The sequence below is a fragment of the Hyalella azteca genome, unplaced genomic scaffold, assembly GCF_000764305.2.
Source record: "Hyalella azteca isolate HAZT.00-mixed unplaced genomic scaffold, Hazt_2.0.2 contig2628, whole genome shotgun sequence".
Classification (NCBI taxonomy): Eukaryota; Metazoa; Arthropoda; class Malacostraca; order Amphipoda; family Hyalellidae; genus Hyalella; species Hyalella azteca.
Window position 1 is genome coordinate 18901 of NW_025932895.1, and position 21054 is coordinate 39954.

Consider the following 21054-nt stretch of genomic DNA (forward strand, 5'->3'; position numbering starts at 1 on the left):
TCTGGCGACAAAGCCAATTGGCTCGCGAGCTTTATAAGCTGGGACGCGTGTGCGCAAAGAGAGAATTATTTCCTTGTTCTGATGGAGCGTTCTGCTTTAGATGTGTGAATCATCTAATAGTCGTTGATTTTAATTCATTTGGTTAGCGCCGCCAGACACGTGTTGCATGATGACTCAAGCAGTTGAAGTCAAGCTGTACATGCCTCGAATTATTCATGTTACTCGACATCAAGCTTCCTTTACAGTTTCGAACCTCTTGGGATTTAAATTATTGAAGTTCTATGTAAAAAGTTCAAGTTCTGCTGTACAGTACTCGGCAAAGCAAGATTCAGTTCTGAAAAATTGAAGAAATTCGGTGATCTCTACCGAGTACAGTCACGTAATAAATTATACACGTAATTATCGCGTAATTAATAAATTATGTATATGTCAATTACCAAAAAGTAACCTTTGCACCTCTGTATTAAAGTTTATCTATATTATTGTCTACTTATCTAACCAGATTTGGTTCATTTGCTTAACGTCCGGTGCCCTAGCTTCTTGGGCAGTGCTTACAAAAATATAAATATATTATCGTGATAAATTATATTTTGATTTTAATTTTTTTTCCTTTTTTTTCTACCGTATCAGTTGTTTCATTTTATTCTATGCAATGAATGACTTCGTGGTTTTATTCAAATGTTTGTTGATCTGAAGTTAATTTTTTTTTTTTTTCCTCATGCTGCTTGACGTATTCTTGCTGCGTAATCTGATCTTCCTAGCGTAACATTTCTACCGAATGTTTCCACAAATTCTTGTAAAAATAAGACTGTAGTGTTTTTCTTGCGCTGAACGCAATGTCTGTAATCAACGCGATTATCAAAGTATGCTTTTTGCTCATTTATAATTGCAATTTAATTTCTATGTGATAATTTCATTATGAAATATTGAAACATAACTCGACCTCAATGCATTTACAGTAGGAATCCTCAACGGAAATTCGTAGCTTTCCCAGGACAATTTTGTTTGTTTAATTTCTGTGTTTTATCACTTGTTATTCTGCATGGTAGTTTATATCCTGCAAACTTCAGGACCCCCAGATTTCACGCGATTCATTCCATGCCTGTATTTATAGTCTTCGGTTACGAAGTCTATTACCTTTGATAATCATCATGCCAAGTCGTAAGCCTCCAAATTTGAACAATACTAGGATTTTTGAGGATTTTATACTAGGCTTTTTATTTTTATTTTTTATTTTTTATACTCTTTATCCTGCAAGTCGTGGCAGATAGAAAAAATAAAATATATGAGGGATATGATATGAAGGATGCAATAAATATGAAGGATATGATCGAACTTACAGTTTTGAAATGCGTTCATCCTACCGGATTACTATTGCCCAAATCTGTTCTGAGGTTCTAATCAAACAAGCAATTCCAAGGCAACAATAAGAATTGATATCCGCTGCTTGCAAACGAAAACAAACTGTCGAATTATTTAACGTTGATCTCAAACGGTCATGAGAATTCGTGGAACGCTACTTTTCAAACGTTGATGTTTACGGATTGAAAACTCTTGTAACGTTATTAGCTGACAAACAATTTTTTTTAAACCGGCGAGCCGACACTTGAGTTTTACAGAAAGAACTAAATTACTCAGCATATTGTCATTGCCGTTTTCCCCTCGGCGCCAGTCTAAAGTGATAGAAACAGTTGCCATGCCGAGTTAAAGTATTTGCATGGTTTTTCACGCTTGCGATAGAAGCGCGTTGGCACGAATTCCTACTATTCAGCCACTAATTACGACATTCATGATTAAACGAAACCTTTTTCCTGCAAAGACTATATAGGAGCATTCTAGTTGCTATGTGCCTATGTATTCGGTCCACAGTTTTTCGTACTCGCATTTCATCCATACACGTTTATTATTTTATGACCTCATAATATTAGATTTATTTTGATTATTCTAACATGCTATTCGCTTCATTTTAAAACGTCTATATTTTTTAGTCAAAATTGATAAAAAAAGGCATCGGTGCGGGAATTATATCGCTGCTTTTATTATCAAAACAATTAAACTGACATGTCTTTAACATCTAGATGTTTAATATCAAGGTTTTGGCTCATGTATACTTCTAAGACAACAAAAAAGTATCTTCAGAAATCACTCAAGTATGAAAGCTATCCTTATGAAGCCCGAAGCTGCACAACGGTGGTCAAGAATAGCTACATATTGCAAACCAGTTGGACGTTTTCTTACCACCTATATACATACATCACTATAGGGCATCATCTTCTGGCTAGAGTGTGTCTCGATGGAATTAGTCCCAAGGGCCAGTAGCATTAATGGACTCTCATAACTCAAGGCGTGTCTAGAAATTGACGCCGATGGCGCTTGCCGTTAACTCTGCAGATATATCAGAGTTCGTACATATTCCTCGGACTGCTTTCCGCTAACTGTGTGCAGGCTGTGAAACGGGTCTCAAGGCGGCAGCAGCGTAGGTTCTTGCACATGGTAAAGAAAGTTACGTTTTTGTTACGAGTCGAAACCTGTTCCGCAATGAGGTTGATAGCTTCCCTTCGGTGCATGTGGTTCGGCCACGATAGGCTATGACTATAAAAACTGGACGATACTCTTCTGCAGCTTTTCGAGTTTAGATTTTTTCGCAACTTTTCGTACCGTACCAATATAGAGTGAGCGAGTGATTGGGAAGTTGAATGCCAGGTTCAGAATCTCTATGCATGTGCATTCAGACAACTCATGTGTATTATCGAAGCGCCCAAGTGTTTGAGTAACGATCTACATATTTGTATTAATTTTGATACGCAGGAAGGTTGTAAATGCGAAAAATATTAAGTTAACTCGGTAGGCTCGGCGCTTCTCGGTTACGAAGTTCTTATATTATAAGCCACACCTCAACCCAGTACCATACATGCGATGTCAATCGACTTCGGAATATATTGCAGCATATGTTCCTCTTGAAATAAGCACTTGAAATACGAGGATGGTATCCATACACCAATCGCGAGACACTTCAGACTAATTGGCATTTTAAAATTTTTGTAATTTTGGAAGATTTGTTTGAAGCCTGACCTCGGCAATGTAAAGGGCGTCGTACATAAAAGCGTATATTCGTATAATTAAAGCGCGTATTCATAATATCGATCGTATAACGGGATTCCATCAACATCCAAAATATAATAATAGCACATTTAAATGTATTGATAAATCCATTTCAACATTCGTCATTATTGCAATTATTGTATTACTCATTAGTAACGATTTTAAATTTATTTATATATTTTTGTTTGAATTTTACGGCTAAAAACGCTAATGTTTTCTATGCAATCATGCCAAATTAGCCACAAGGAAATAGTAGCCAAATTCATTTATTGACCAAGTGTCCCATTTCAATCATAAGTGGATATTTATTAACCATACAATTTTATAAAATGAATGCATATACCGTCAATATATGACGCTTACTCTATGTGCCTCATTGGGTGCAGTTCATATTTTTCCTTTATATTCGCATTTAGTACACGAATTTCCAGCTTAAACAAGAATTAGGAAAGACTAAACAAAACTGATCAGCGTTTTAGGTTTGACGGTGCCTCGGATACACGCGTTCAGCTTAGCTATGAATAATGTTCAATTTTATCCATATATTGTGAACGGTTGCATTTGGAAGGAAACTTTGTACCGTGCCAAGTGTCGGAGGCCCTCGTTTTAAGTTAGTTGCATTTTCTCTTGCTCTCTCAACCGTGTTAAAATTGGCGGTATAACTCCAAACTATACATCAAATTTTGGCGTTAGCTAATTTTGCGTCATTTTTTATTCAACACCTTATGGGCTAAGTGTGCGCCTTATGGTCGGAGTCATGAGTTTATATAACACTCGTTTAACTTATACATGTATCAAGTCCGCTCTATAAACCTGGGCGTCAGGTGTGTGATTTCTTAGAACGGTTTTCTGGGTCGGACAATGCGATGCTTGGACCTTTACCCTGAGGACAGAACCGCCGTCCAGCAGCTAAAAAGAGCACGAGGAGCGGTCAGGCTGCCCCCAGCGAGGGGTTTTTGCAGACCACTTGTGGCAGCTTTTGCTGCATCTTCAGGGCTCATCTTTTCTGATAAGAAATCTCGGAGCAGTCCAAGTTCCCTCGGGTTAAAGAGCTCTAGCTGAGCGCCATTTTGAATGTTAATTGATAACACATGTACACGAGCGAAGTTTTTTTTATTGATATTCTATCTGATTTCATAAAATGATTCTGATATATTGTGGATTAAATATGGCCCATTTCAGGAGAATAAATAATTTGCAGTACAATTTTTTACGCTAAATGTATTCAATTAAAAATTCAATGTCATATATTACAAATTGCAATAATAAAAGCAATAGAATAACAGTGGCCATCTCTCTTTCACTCCTCACTCCTCCGCATTTGCAACATTATTTTGTAGGTAGACGTACTTGATTTGTGCATGCGGCAGTCAGGACTAATTTTTTTCGGAATATATAGTTTCTTTCTATTTTCCCTGTTTTGGAGTTAATGATCTACTGATGTTCTGGCGGCGCGAGGTCAACCTGGTTTATAAGTTCATATTGGTGACGTAGTCTATAATTTGTATTTATTTATTGCTATGCATTAAGCTTTCTGTAGACTTATAGACGTTTCTGAACTTCTGCTGGAGACTTGCACATTTATAGGAATCACTAGTGTGTTTTTTTGTGCAACTCACTTGCATATATTTGTATCTGCACCCATATATAATACTACCTAAAGTCGGCCAATATCATTCCTGCAACAATGCGAATGTGTCTCTTGACTTTCGCTTATTTTAACGAATAGGGAATTGTCCTATTGCTCCCTACAAATCATTATTCAATGATGTGCACACAATTATACAAAACAAGCATGACAGCTCTTCCGGCACCAATAGAGTAACAAATCTCAACTCCTACGGAGTGCAAGATTTTTGATGTTGTGCAAGACGAATGGTAAACTTTGACGTTTCGGCAGAGAAAAATCCATGAAAAAACATACACAAAATTAGCAATAACTTATATAGCTTTATTTTTATCGTCTCAAAATAACCATGCACGGGTGGTCCACGGTTCATTCTAACTGACCTGCCTCGCATTCTGTCATGCATCGACTAGCGATGTTCTTAATTGTTTAGTGCGGCTCGTGGGCAAGAAAAGGTTGGTGACCACTGCTTCTGCTGTAGAGAGTTCTACTTTGTAGTTTTTATTCTACTCTACTACGCTTGGGGCAATGTTGGGCTTATAATTGACATTCTTCACGCGGCATTAGAATTTTTATTCCATAAACGTTAGCAGTCGTGTAGGGACCTGACTCATTTTAGAAAACATGTTAATTACATTGAATCTGTTATGACAAAAAGAGTCTGTGAAAGCTCTGGATGTTGAACTTGCTGTTTTTAGCGTATTTTCTCATTTATGGAAAAAATGCACTATTGTGCTCGCCATGTCCGTCTGTCCGTGACCTCAAGTCTTCGTCGACGAGAAAATGCGCTCTGTCACTCACTGCAGTGAGTACTGAGTTATATTTTTTTTTACTTGTCTATAGTTGTTCAGAGGCGCCGATCCATCGTGGCCTACGTCCGTGGCCGTGGCACGAAAACTTTGACTTGCTCATCTCAGTTCAAATCCATTACACACAGATCATGTAAATATACTGTTTACCGCTTACACCAGCAATGATTCTTCATTTTTCTGTGAATTGAAAAAGCCATAGTCAATAAAACTAGTAATTAGTTTACTCTTTGTTAGAAAACGATATTTCCTAGCTGGCCTGGCTGTATTGATTTGAATTTTAAACGTCCTTATAATTTTTTCTCAAAGAACCGGACAGAAAAAAAAAATATGGAGAAGAGCTGAAACTAATCCAAAATGACGGAGTAGTACACGAGATTTACGGCTCCAGGTCAGACAGCAATAATTCTGTACAAATCCTTTAATTTGTGTTCCATCCTCGAGGCTGGCCGCTGGGTTTCCTATATAGATCTCAACTAAGCCCAGAATGTCAGGTAGGATTCTGATAACGTCTTAAAAAACAGAGATAAATTTTGCTACCAGCTATAATTGCATGAAATTTTGATCGATACTCGGGCTCAGATGATGAACTTGTTCTTGATACTCTTTGCCCTAAGGCGCCTACTGACCGCACATACAAAGAGCAAAAGCCTTTCTCTTAACGGCAACAGCCACCTTGCATTTGGACGACAACGCTCATTTCAGTGGGAGTTTTTGCGAACGCATGTCCCTGATAGCGATGCACGGCAAGAATTTAACGGAGCAATTGAGGTCATTCCCGCAAGGGAGGACCAAAAAAGTCGTTTGGGAGCTCCAAGGCTTTCATGGCTATACATTTACGTCTTAGCATTTAGAACATGTATGTTTTAACTGGCCCTGAGAGAAAGACGAGATATCAGGATCCATGCACAACATCGCTCGAACACCTGAAGCGGTGTAGCCGCTAGAAAGCCTGTTCAGTGAAGCATGTGCAACAGATGAGCCTGATCATCTTCAGCTATGTCTCCCATGGGGCGTGCCTCTGGCAGCACCCTCGCGCAGATGTCTTCCGTGCTTATCAAAAGTACCTTCTCGATCATGTGCGATTCTCCTGATTTTGCTACGGAGGCGAATAATTTTGTAATCATCTAAAATTTTATGTCGATAGAAGAACAATATATTTATATGAAGTTATATAACGTTCAAGCAACTATATGATTTTTTTTAGAAAATAAACAAACATAAACATACTGGGGCTCAAATAGCGCCAGTATCTTTACCGCGTTATAAATGATTCACAGTTGTACACACCGTATAAATTTTAGTAAATTTAAAGAAACACACATATAAGCAACCGAGTATAGAGACAAAGCAGAAATCTTTGAAACTATTATAAATTGCAGCAAAGGAACTGAGCACTAGTCCAAGTTTAGCTGCAGTTGTAATTGCATGGAAAACGAAACTAGCGATACCTTCGAACAGGCTCTGCTCTTCCATACGAGTTTTTCACAAATAAAGCTGGACTCTACTTCACTCGTAAATGAGATGGCGATGTGGATTTTTCCATGCTTACCCAGCTATTTATTTCCAAACGGTTGACAGTAACAAAGAATTTGTAAACTTTGTATGAAAAGTTATGATGAAGTAAATTTCCAGAAACTTTGAATATTAATATTCATCAAGTCGTTACTTTAACACTTTTTTCGAGATATCAACAGGTTATAGTTTTTTTCTCCACTTAATGGTATGCAAGGCATTTCTTGATCATTCTCCTTGTTGTTGATATTACCTGCGTAAAACTAGTTATGAACGAACATGCTCTTACCTGAAGTGAAAATCCCGTATATTGACTAGGCGTTGTGGAAAGATTGAGGGGAAACAGTAGTCGTAAATCTCACCTGTCAGTCCACGACGGGTGGTACGGGGAAGGGGTACTCAATGAGGGGGCGAGGAATAATACGTGGCTAGTGGTCGGCCGAGACCAATTAATTCTAGCCGACCGCAGGCCATTACTCGGCCACCTGAAAGCCGCCCATTTAGAAAAGATGCTGGCTCGGATATCATATTACAATGACTACAAGCTCATGAGTAGAAACTGACTGAGCAAAGGACAGAACGAGGATTTCACACCGTTGTCGCGAGTAAGTCGCTCTCAGACTTCGTTGCAGCCTGACTACCAGCCTTAAACTAGACTTGCAGCACAGAGGAGAGTCAGCAGTCGGGGCTAGTGTGAAGGAAGACGAAGGCTTGGAGTGCGATGCCGTGAAGACTATAATGGCTGGAACAATGGTTGCTGTCTTACGGTGCCTATGACTCCAAGGGGAGTGCAGTCGTGCACCACCAATTTTGTGCACCAAAAAGCCCTGAATCGAACGCCTTGGATCTCTCCGGACATCCATCAATCAGCCGTGAACCACTCGGCTTTGTCCTCCTCCGGTCTTGCATAGAACCTACCGTGCACCACCAGGCCGCATGGCGCGGATCGAATAGGGCTTCCGGGCATCGTCAAATTACGTAATTTTACGTTCAGCGCATCTGAAGTTAGGTTTCAGATAGCGTAGTTCTGTTCCAAAATGTATCGTCCTTCGACGAATGGCCGTTCGACCGAGGGCTGGTTCGACGCACGGCCTAGATATGATTGTCCAGAAGTGTTGAAGGATGCGTTCCGGAAGGCAGTAATCATGATGGTCCATTACATCCAGGGCAGTGGTGGTCTGCGGCAGGCGACCCGCTCCAAGCACTTAGGTTCATATGCTACTATTCAAGAGCATGCTTGCGAATTTCATTTGAATTGTACCCATTCAAATTATTCGACCTATTTTTCCTGCATGGGAAGCGTTTTATGCTGCTGGGAAGCAATAATTTTAAATGTGAATGGCAGAGGAAGAAAGCTGTGGAGCGAGACGTCATAGGAAGATGCCACGTATAGTCCGCTATCAGTCATCCGAAGCACGCCGTGCGCATGCCATCCGTCTTCTAGCACATACACTCAGGGCCATCACGGAGACTTGTGGTGCGGCCGTGTCAAGATCGCGTCACTAACGTCACTCAAGTGTGAGTTTATCCTCGGTTACTGGTACTTATTTCTTCTCATGTTTGATTGAAAATCAATTCTTTTGTCTTCCATTTTTTCATGCCGCCGTCGCATGATCTATTAATGATGTGGAGGGAAAATGGAAATAAGAATTTTGGATGCGAACCGCCGACTAGTCAGCCACGTTTTGGCTGACAAGCTCACGTATAATAGTGATATGGTTCATAAATTTATCTAAGCTCGAGCATGAAAGAGATTTGAGCAAATACCTGAAATATTTATTCTAAAGAATCGCTGTCAGATGGAAGCACTGAGGCCGAAGAACTGCGTTAAAACAAAGAGCTGTCGTCACTCGGAATACTTTGTTAATGTTAATTTTAAACCTGTGTCAGAGTTTCTAATACTTTTTTTAGTTGAATATGACTAATTAGCTGCCAATTCTATCCTAATTTTAACGTGGGTTTACTTCTTTTTAATTTTATTAATTAATTTCCAAGCATAGTTTTTCATTTCAGCAATATAACATTGTATTACATTCGATCGTCACCAGCTCATTGGAGTGAGAAGATGACAAGTGCTAATAAAGTGTTCTTTGTATATCTTGATGCCTTTCTTTATTCCAGCGACAGGCGAGTTAGCGAGTCCAAACGATGGCTAACATGAATGTATATATTCCTTATTCGCACAATTATGTATCCGTATAAGCATGGTGCATGAATTGTGAAAAGGATCAAGCACCGGAAACGTTTCTTGTAAAAGCAAATACGAGTAGTTAATGTTTTGCTGTGAACACGACTCACGCGTCGACCACCAGAAGAGTACGATTTGCAGCTGAGCCAAAGCTGGAGATTTCGATAGAAAAGCTTTACAATTTTTGTTTCCGACTTCATCCTGCAGCTTTCCAGCATTTTATAATATCTTAAATTGCATATTATAAAACTTCTCGCATGTCAGCATCTGTTCATTGTGCTGTGCGTTTGACGCGTTCCAGTAAGCTGCAGAATTGTAGTTCTCTTTGTATTCATGCGCCTTCACCAATCATTCAAAGTTGGACTAATTTGCTTCATTAATAAATTTTTATTTGTATCTGCAAGTGTCAAGTTTTATAAATGCGAGTGGGGAGATTATATTTGTTTCTGTGATCTTAGTGGTGGAGTTGCATAGTTCTCATTTGAACGTGAAAGTACTGTAAAAATTAGGCACTCCGATTTTAAATAAAAAAACCTGAGAGGCTGTAAATGTTGAAGCATTAGTTTGACATTGTGAGCTGCGAGCGTGAGCTGTTTCCGGGTCATTTGGCATAAACAAGGTGTTGAGTCAGCTCAGACAGCGTGCCAAGACTACACGCAGTATTTGTGCCAGCCAGGCAGCATGTGGCCAGCAACTGACACACAGGTCACAGTATGTACGTGGCGCTGCATTCATACCCTACGTACCTAACTTAGCTGTCATACCCAGCCGTCGGTATTGTCGAACTAGAGCAAGCTTGTGCGTGCAGAGCATAGCACCGCGAAGAAAATCGCGGTAACAGCGCAAGACAAGAATTTTATTGTCCCCATTTTAGCAATGCTCACCACGTTGATGGAAGAAGACGAATTCCTTAACAATTCGCGAACAACCCTTCTGCTTGTTGAATGACCGCCAAGACGGGAAATGCAAACCTTACATATGAAGCCTTACGTTCCTATGTGCGCTCATTTACACCGGTGTCTGACAAGTGCATCGTTGGCCAGTAGTAGACGTTCAATTGTCAAGGAGCATGATTCCTCCAGCCTAAGGTGATTTGTAAAATATTGTTACATTTTTATTGGAAGTAACTTGGCTAACTATCTTATTAAATTGCACCAATGGCATGAGCGTTATAGGCTGAGAGTGATCGAGTGACTGGCATACGGGTCCTGAGCATGTTCATAAGGCATACAGGAAGGACGATCGTGCAGCATGCATGCTTGAGAGCAAGAGCAGCGGGCAACCTCCGACGACAAGGGACGCCTGCTTGTTTGTGGGCAGCGCAATTTTGCTATCGTCCGTGGGCTGGTGGGCACTTGCCATGCAGTCAGTGTGAACGCGGCTCGCGTCATAGGTGGTGTTTGATACCAGTGCTACGCTGTCATCTGTATTAAATTGGAGACTAATGATGATTGTACATACTATACTGAGAAACTGTTGAACATTTCTTCTCTCAGTGATCAGCTTTCAACGTTGACTGTTCCGTTGGTTATGACTTCAACTGAATCAATGTTTTGCTAGTTAAATAAGTGTTAAGTCAATTATACTTTCAATCAAGGATATTATTTCACTGTAGAAGGCATTCGCACCACCAGCAATCTGCCGATAATGTATGCATATCCATGATTCATGAGTTCATTGATTCCTGCTTAGTTTCGTCAAAACATCTTTGTAAAATTTATAAATGCTTGGTAGCCTATAACTAGTTTTTGCTCTCCCTTACTCGTCTCACGCTCGCATGTTAGCAACTTACAAGTTAAAAGTTACCTGTTAGCAACTCATTTACCAATGCTGCAGTATAAGAATACATTTAATCCGGTTTCTGTTAGTGTCGAATTTTCGCGCGTACATATAGCGAATATTTGTTATCGTCAGACAAGAAAATATTTAATAATTAACGCGCTATTTACCATAACCATGAGTCTCAGGCAAGCGCTCAGCTAAAACGAGTCGTGCAAAAGTTAGGCATGGATTTTTTCTAACCAGTCTGGTTCTTATTAAAAGTGGGCGGAAGATTTTCTTGGCTAGTAGGCCGAATATCCTGAACACATGGGTTTAGTTTTTCACTGAGATGGGGTCGCGTGTCATTCAATAATATCACACCAATTACTTACAGTATGCCCATCGAAAGACGTTCACAGTAACGGTTCACTGTGATGCCTATTAAAAGATGAAGTATTAATGTTTGGCGGAAAGTAATGCTTGAAGGTACGTCAACAAAAGCATTGAAGTTTCATGCAGACCTACGGATTTAGCTCGCCATTTTTATGGAATACTGATTACTGAGCCCGCAAATTGTAACAATCCCCACTGACACTTGTGCATCGACGAAAGAACGTATTATCCCTTACACCTTGTTTACGTCTTTCGAAATAGAAATGGTATGAATTCTATGGTGTTACTTAAAAAAATATAACACCAAGCTGCCTACGCATTTAACCATTATCCTTAGTTATAACTAACACGCTTAATACTGTAAACATCTGGGAGAATTTTACCCTGAATTTATTTTCCAGTTCTATGCATGTTTTACTAAGGATAAGTTCCAGAAAATATTCGTTTCTTCAAGTCCAGGGACTAGTGTATTATCATTGACCCTGGGTGTTAGACAATCTTAGAAAAATTCCTTAAGAAATGGAAAATTGTCGTGAGTTTCAAGTTGTCCACATTAACCATTTTCTGTTTTCATTCGCATTTGGGCCACGACTTATTATGCACGAAGAGTGAAACAAAGTTGAACTTTAACCAAGCTTTCATCATGCTTGAGATGCGGGCTCGCGAGAGCACACCATCGTTTTTTGGAGTTCCGCGCCGTGTCATTTCTCCTTACATCGAGACGGCAAAGCGAGGGTATGATTATACTGTTGACAGCAAAGAAGCCGATAACAGCTCTTGCTTTTCACCTCCATCGGACGCTCTTTACAAAATTACACTGAGCAAAGAACAATCTGTGATGAAGTGGAACCCTCCCGTTTTTCCTGCCTTCCATCCTAGACTTGTGTCATATCCCCACAATTCAAGAGAAGAAAGTCTTCGCTTCCACGCCAACCATACGAAATTTTATTCAGCTGACTTCAATTTACGATCGCTTCCAGGAGCGGGTCGAGTTGATTCTCCCAAAGCCACTTGGCAAGCGTATGGCGGGGTAAGCGGTCATCTAGACCCCTATGTTACGAGCTCAAATCTGTCACGCTCCTGTGACTCAAATTTAACAGAAAGCTCAGGAAAAATTATCCCTGTGGATGTTCGATGCTCAGGTACCGTGAATAGTTATGAAGAAAATGTGGAAATAAAAGAGGAAAGTTCTGATGAGAAGTCAGTTAGCATGAGCACGTCATCTAAATCTGCTTTCGACTACAGACGAAACTCAAATGAGCGCAGCTCGACAAAAAGAGAAGGTTCTCCAACTATTCATCCTCCTAAGAAAAAGTGGATTCATTGCTACCTCGCTTTCGGTACGCTAACCATGAGTCACGAAACTCACGATATTATTCTGTCGAAATTATTGTATCGCATAATTGTGTGTCACAACAGCCTCAATGTGAATGATTTTCGTTGCTAGTTAGAATCTGCAATCGCGTCGACATTACACAATCAGTGGTTATGAAAATATTAAGCTGGCCCTAGTGGGAATTTTCAAAATAATGTTTTTTTTTCTGACATGGCTCCTGTTTGCTTTATTTACCAAAATCTATCATTGGCTTACGAATACTACGGAGGCAAAGGACATGAGTAATTTTTTCTGTAAGATGTAGAACATGTTTGTGCTGAAATCAGTTCCCGATTACTGACATGTTTAATGCACATACTCTTCTTCTGCGTTGTATGTCAGAATAGAGTGCTCGTCTTATTTTTACTGCAGTATCAACAATAATAATAAGGCATATGAATCAGTTATACTAATTTACGAAACAAACTTACGATTCTCTGTACGTTATCTTTACAGGAAAGTCTTGCGAAGAGGGCGATGTGTGCCACCAAAGCAGCAGTAATGCGTCGTCTGAAGTATCATTACCTGAACGTCAGATACGTTCAACATCTCCACTCGGAGTCTCCCATCAGTTATTACATTCGTCATCTGTCGCTGATCCACTGAAGAGACTATCACACGGTTCAAGTTACGGAGTGCATCCGACGCAGTTACGCACCCCGATCATAGTGAATTCCATTCCCAGTCTTTCTCCCAACCCTCGTTCTGTGTTTTCTTCTCTGAATAATTTAGTTAGTGATCCGCAAAGTGTCTCGGTCACACAGAATCCGATCATCAATCATGTAGATTTAAGACGACAGCTTTACGTTCCTGTCCCAGTGTCATCGAGCGTAGCACCTCTCGCATATTCCATTAGCTCAAGTCCCACGTGCATGCCTATCAAACAAGAAAACAATGTCAACCACCCAATTTGCAATGGTAAAGCTGAAGCTGCTACCTCAGGTAATGACGACAAATGCCTTCCTGCAGTTGACATCAGCTCTTCCTCGTCTTCAAAGCACAAACGTCATCTTTTGGAGACTCCAAGCGTTAGTCATTTCAGCCTTAATCCGTACGTTGTCGGCCCGACTCGTTCCGCTCCTGTGGCCCTTCTATCGCATGATACGCAAGTTCAAAACCTAACCCGTGCAGTTCTGCCTGTAGGACCCGGCAAAGGGACTCTCCGGTTTGATCTTGAGGGCGCTAGAACAGTTTCGTTTGATCCCTCATTGTTATCGGAAGGTAATGTCAGAAGAGGTCCATCAACTCCCTCAACTGCTACTGAGTCCATCAATCAAACTGTTTTACGGTGCTTGCCAAACTATGAAGTGCAGCATCATAGTTATTTACAGAACTCGTTATCACCTTCACATGGCGCCAAAGAAGATTTTTCTAAAAGAAAACCTGGGTAAGTATAAGCAACGTTATCAGCTCTAATTTGTAAACCTTGTGTTGATTTACGACAGAGCAACTTTTCTCCAAAATAGGACCTGTTATTTTAAAGTTTTGAGGCATTCTCTTTTAATTTGCTTTAAATTTACCGTGCATGTCTGTGTGAATTCTGCATATTTTGTGCTCACAATGTTACGCGACTGATGTCGAAGTCTTTGTGTTCGGAAAGTCTTTTGCTTACCGATGATTTAATAATTTAAAAAATTCAAATTGTTCGTGCTGTTATTATTGCTTTTAAAGTTGTCTCAGTAGAAATATATGAAAGATGTGTATTTATTTCATTCTTAAATGTGTGCAGGAATACGCCATCCCGTGAAGTGCATAACAAGCTTGAGAAGAACAGGAGAGCTCACTTGAAAGAATGTTTCGATCTGCTTAAAAGACAGGTGCCAAACTTGGATGAAAAGAAAGTCTCAAACCAAAACATTCTAAAAGCAGCCTACAAGTGCATCAATGTGAGTTCAATCTGAGCTTTAGATTAATCTATGTGATAAAACCTAGACATTTTTGATGTGATTTCTGAGAGGACTTGCTAGCCTTTAGATTGATGTGTTCTGGAAAAAAAATTCTTTAGTTCCGGATAAATATGGATTTCACGACCGATAAAATTAATTTTATATATTGTGCGTCATTCTGATATCTTATATCTTCTGAGTCATTCGCCTGATATCAATTGCTTAGTGAGATTAGTTCTTTTTATCAATAGCATTAGCATAGAGTGGTCATTTGTCACGATCAGCACGCACTAAATTAATAACTTGTTGCGTTTGCAGACTTTGAAACGCAAAGAACGCGACTACGAACATGAGATGGAAAGATTAGCTCGGGAAAAGATATCGAAGCAACAACATTTGGCGGCTCTCAAAAAGGAGCTTTCAGCTCGTTGGGATCACATCGACTTCAATATCATCCTTCCAGACATGGCGACTGTAGATCAGAACCGAGACAAGGAAACTAATTCAACTGCGACTGCCCCTGAACAACCGGATTCAGAGGAGCCACAATCATTGCAAATTCGGAGCGATCAATTTCGGACGGCAAACCTAACTCCATCTCTTAATAAAGATGGCACTTTCACTGGGAATGCAGTACATTCTCAACAAAATTTCAGTAACAAAATCAACTTGTCACCGAGAATTGTGCCTTCTTCTCTTATTGAACCTCCTGTCTATGTTAACCAAACTGGCCTATGCACTCAGGGGCAGCTTTTGTCCAACGGGAAAAATGTACCACTTAATAACTCTTCTCACCCTATCAGCACATTTCCTAGTCTTGATATGCCAAGTTCTGTGGTAACCTACACCCCCCAGGCCTCTCCTCACGCAGGCATTGTTGGTCATTGCGTAACTCACCATATTGTATCTCATCCTTCACTTTTGACCTACACTCCTCAGCCTTCTCCTCAGTCCCCTCTGACATCGGACACACCAATTTATTCTGTAGCATCCCCAAGCTGTAATCCTATATCCGTTTCGCTTGTTGGCAATAGCCTGATTCTTCAAAGAACTCAAAAATCTAAAGTGGAAACTGTTCTAGATCCAAACCAACCATTGAATTTGTCCACTAACACAGCTGTCCTCAATATACCTGCAGAGTCTTCTCCTGATTCATTACCAGCAGTCTACGCTCCTGAATCGAAAATTTTAAATCAAACCAAACTCGTATCGCTAGCCCAGCCTGCTACATCCCATGGTTTCCAATTACAACAATCTATGAATATTCCTGACGTTCATCGAGAAAGAGTTGAACTTCAGGTAGTTAACGATTCAAACTTTCCTAAGGTTATCTCTTCTGATCAAAACTTAGATACAAAAACCAATGAGAGGCATTCCCATGCGACTTCTTCATTCTTCTCCGGCGTGTCTACCAAGTCCGTATACAACGTACCATCGTTAATAACTTCTACTAAGCTGCAAGGAGCCCATGTTATCACTCATCAGAATTCTCGAAGTCAGCTTTCAACTGCTTTGAATTGTGTACCTAAATTATCACGGCAAAATTCGGCGCCAGGTGCGGCTGGTTTTCCAAGCGATCTTCGGTTACTGAAAGTTCCCGACGCTAGATCCGTTATTTCGTCCGCACAAACTCCCGGCCCAGTGAAGAATAATCTGGCAACAGAGCACAGCACCGAACTGCAATTAATGTGTGCATCTGCCGCACAGTCCAGTGGCTCGAATGTCCACGTATATCAGCAGCACGTTAACGACGGAATGAGAAACGTCCTTTCAGCGCCGCCTCCAAATATCCATCCGATGCCGGTTCGAATGCCTGTCTCGGCGATCGCTCATTCCGACTTCAGTTACAAACTTTTGTCGGGTGATCACGTTGTGACGAATGGCGTTAGCGCCACAAAACCACTGAGTGTATCGTGGCCGTGCGGGGGTAAGTTCCGCAGTAAAAAATGTCATACTAATTGCCCCTATGTCATTTTATTATAAATTTATCTGATTCTATAATTTCTGTAAGTTTTCGTTTCTAGGGGATTTGGTCTAGGGATGACTGATGTACTATTTCCCGATATATTTTTTCCGGAACCTTTTTTCCCTTTGTCAATCCGTGGCTAAATTTTAGTCTATTTAAACTCGCGTTAGAGTCTGAGTTTATAATAATGATTTATTGATAATTACGTTGTTGAAATTCAAGTTCGTACTTTTGCAGATATCACTCAAAGTAGTGATCGCTCTCAGTCGTGTGGAGAGCGGCTTTTTGTGGCGGTGTCTCGTAACGGCTTGTCTTCAGTTCACTTGGCGGTGCCATCAGTGCCCAGCAGCGCCCTCAAGCCTGGTGAGGGCATCGCTGTCGGCATGCCACTTAACCTTACTACGTCTTCGTCGAATAATCTCGACATGAGCAACTCATCTCCGGCGGCGTTTAGCCTTGCGGAGAGTCCTATAGTTCCGTCTTATGTTCCGCTTGGATCTTCTAACGGTTAGTTTGCAATACCACAAGGTTCATGTAAGTTAAATATTGAACCTTTATTTTTATCAATAATATTGCGGATGTTTTGTATAGATCATACAACATTCTTGATTGTGATGTAGTTTACTGTAGTTTATCGTATCGATATAAGTCCGAAAGTAAAATTTCCCAGTTTCTGACGCTTCCAATTGGATGTGAGAGACCATCATTTGTAATTTCAAGTTTGAAAATGTAGATAAAGTATTTGCTCATTCATTGTACAATTCTACAGTTGTGCCCCAGCTGCTGCCGAGCATGATGGTGACCCCGGTTGTGGTGTCACCAACCCTCGTTAAGTCTGTCGGTGAAGTTGACACGGTCTCCTCGAGCGGCGGCATGCACTGCAGCGTCGCAATGAGCGTCACATCACCGCACGGCAGCCATACCACGACTCTTGTCTTCTCCAGATCTGCTCCACAGATGGTCAAAAGTTCTGCTACCAGGACCCTGATGTTAGCTGGGGGACAGCACCTCGCAAACGCGGCACTCGTAGTCGTGCCTTCTGTAGGGGCCGTCGCCAAGGGCCTCAATCCCGGTAGAGGAGAACTCATCACCTCGCATGTCACCGCTAATAACTCAGCTGTAGTCACGGATGTCAGAAATTAGGTACTGCGAACTGATAGCTTTAATAGAGTGTATTGTCTGTGCAATATAAAGCGTGTGGCGGATTGTTGGCTCCGACGAATGCAGATTTTATATAAAGTATTTTATGTTAATTTTTGCCTTAAAAATGTATATTTTATGCCTGAAAGAGCGGATGCCTCGCCGAGATTTAATCCAAAATATTTAAATTTATTAGTTTATGAAAATAACTCGTAAATGTTTTGAAACGGTAAAGTTTTATTTTAAGTCGCTGAAGTACATTTTATTGGTTTAATATTTTAATTGTTTTTAAGGTAAGCAAAAGCTTGAGGTTATACATATGTCGCGGAGAAAAGTGGCACATTATAAAGATTTTCAAAGTCAAAAATAAATATAAATTGCATAGTCTGTTCGAAGTCCCGATAACTGTAAAATTATTCGACTTACTCGCTCAATAGCTTGGAAACTACTTCCACTGTACAGTGGCTCCAGCGCTGTTGTATTTGGGAGGTGGGTTTCATCGATCATTTTTATCAACTTGGTTTGGATGCATCGCGGTAAAATTTAAACTGTAGCTGTTTATTAACGTATGTAAGCAAATATTAAGGCAGTCCTAGAGGTAGAGCAATATTGTCTTAAGAGTCTCTCATTTATTTTCTGAACTCGGGTAACGAATATGATATACGTTTTTTTCTAATTATGTTGACATTTGATTATTAGGACATACTTATAGATATATTCATGATCTGGTGAAAACATTAATGTTCAATTTTAACTTGACCATTTTGAAGTGTCAGCACAAAAAAATTTGCACTATTTTTCACCAATTTATTCATTTTTGGTTTGTTTGTTTGGAAAATTAGGCAAACCTCTCTTGTATAGCTCTAAGTTGGCGTAAAAGAACTAGCCTAAAGTCATGCTGTTAAATTCGTTCAACCTTCAAATCAGGAGTCCGACGTCACTATCGCATTGTTTAAATAAATGTGTTCATACAGAAAAATATCCAAATAAATGATAACTAATTTCATTAGTATGCTCCTTGAAGTAAAATATCATTATTTTCTTTTTGTGTGTCTCGAGGATAACGCGAGGGCAAAGGTCATTTGTTTGACTGAGACACTCACGAATACTGAAATTGCGAGAGATTGTTTAGCAACGTTACGATTTAATGATATTTACTGCCATATATTTCCATTTCTACCGTTAAGTGTACATATGACCGAGTCTTTCTATTTCCTTTTATTCAGATTTATATTTAGCTGTTTCAGCTGATTCATAGCTGTTTGAACTGTGTCTACAGCCAGAAAAATATTTATGTATAGTATGACGATGAAAATCACGAGAGAATTTCCTCGATTTATTATCGCCTTAGCCCTAGAATATACAATCTCTTGTTTGTAATAAATGTGCAGTTTTTGCCCTCATTCATTGAATTCATGCATCGTCTCGTGTGTAGTTAGATCTGTCGAAATGCTAGCGGAAAGTTGTGAACCACTTTCGTTTAGTTACCTGTGTAGGTGCATGGATATCCCTAGTGGATTCTACGCAATGATATTTAATGTATTTCGCTGGCTCTTTTCATTTAACCATCGTGAATTTTTACATTTGTTGTTATGTTCTGTTTTGTTTCATATGATGTTTTCTATCCGTTATTGTTTCCGCAATTATTTGTATTTAAGAAGTTGTTATAGTTCTAGTGCAGCCTCAAGCACTGTTTATGGTATATGAATAATTAGTAATAAAGTCCATGAGCATTATTTACATTATTTACGCATGTTACCAACGGTGGGCATTAGGTCGCGGGTATGTTAATTTAGTGCATCATTGCCGGTGTGTTAATTGTTCCCATCGTTATTAAACCTTGACCTCTCTTCTTGGCTTATTCTCACGTTTATCATTACCATGGATTATCATTCTAATAAAGTTTTAATATGAATTTAGTCGTCAGATCAAACACTCATATAGTACCGTAAACAAAATTACGCGTTCAGAATTAATAAATGGCCAAAACAAATCGACTTTCCGGCCTTATCGATTAAAAAGCTAAAGAATTATTTGACTACATAGTTTATTAAAAACCTTGTGCTACCTCGTTTAAATTTATGTGTAGGAAAAAACATTATTCCTCAGAAAAGGTCTGATTATATAAGGTGCTTTTTTCGTTTTTATGGTACCGTATATCAAATTATGTACATTTTATTTATTCCTGAGAAAGTTCCTGTCTACGGAATTTATTGCGCAACTGTAATTAAACCTTCTAGCTCAGTATTGTAGAATGTATGTAAGTATAAATGTTTCTGGCTCAGTATTGTAGAATGTACATAAGATGTATGTAAGAATCACGATTTTCATTTTGTTCAAGACACACATAAGCTGAATTATCTTGCAATAGCTCTAATGTTTTAGCTATTTTCCGCTGTACACTTACTGTATGGTGATTCTTTTCTCATAAATAAAAATCCTGTCTGAAGAAACAACTTTTTAAATTCCTTTACTTAAATGCATTGATGAATTGAATATATGCTTGAAAACAGTAGAGTCCAAAACCTGTTTCATCGTCATCTTTATCCTCATTCGTGGGCTATGAGAATTTCAGATCCAATTATTTTTTTACGGAGCCCAGCAGGGCGTGTGCATGGAAAATATAATCCTTAATTTGATCCTGTCATTGTTGCTGACTTGTATGCATGGCTACATACTCTGCGGCCGCAGTAGCATGGCTTCTTCCTGAATATTGCTGGGCTGGGAATTGTGTGACTCGTTTTTTCGCAACATTCTTCCTAAAAATCAGTGTACTTAGGATAAGATTGATATAACAAACTTGAGATCAGATCAGGTGTTCGAAAAATGACATTCACGGCTAGGAAAGGACGACTTTGAGAACGCGCCGCGTTGAAACCATTAAAAAGGTAGCTCAGTAGTTGGAGTTCCAGAGTACCAGGATTGGAGCAGAGAGATGCGGGTTCGATCTGTGCGCCAGTTTCTGGTCAGAATCGGCAAGGAGACCGGGCGGTTGAGCACAGCAGAATTGGAGCAGTGAGTTGCGTGCTCGAGACCGCAACAAGCTGTGGATGCTCCGCGATGATAAGAATTTGCGACAGGCCTACGGCCAAATAAACGTCGAAGCCGCTACTGAATAATCCATCCGCACGAGGTACCATATAAAGAGGTTCAGATCACGCCAGAAGGCAGGCCACGACCTTGGCGATTAAGTATATGTTAGGAACCGCTGGCCATCAGAGAACATCAGAAGTACTCGATGGTGGTTACAAACGCATTAATTTTCGATTACTAATTGTCATCATCATATTAT

General features: G+C 39.9%; 1 protein-coding gene across 2 annotated transcripts in view; it reads left to right on the forward strand.

The window, feature by feature from the left end:
- Nucleotides 1–20209, forward strand: part of LOC108674227 — a 28032-nt gene extending 7823 nt beyond the window's left edge. Inside the window, exons 1-6 of one of the 2 annotated variants that reach the window (XM_018162163.2) lie at nt 11785–12735; nt 13227–14157; nt 14500–14656; nt 14975–16583; nt 16860–17129; nt 17392–20209. In XM_018162163.2, the coding sequence (XP_018017652.1) occupies nt 12039–12735; nt 13227–14157; nt 14500–14656; nt 14975–16583; nt 16860–17129; nt 17392–17765 (4038 nt within the window). In that variant the 5' untranslated portion in view covers nt 11785–12038 and the 3' untranslated portion in view covers nt 17766–20209. Of the gene's footprint in view, nt 1–11784; nt 12736–13226; nt 14158–14499; nt 14657–14974; nt 16584–16859; nt 17130–17391 lie in introns of those variants that run through there. The other variant, XM_018162164.2, reaches the window with a different exon arrangement.
- The last annotated feature ends 845 nt before the right edge of the window (nt 20210–21054 follow it).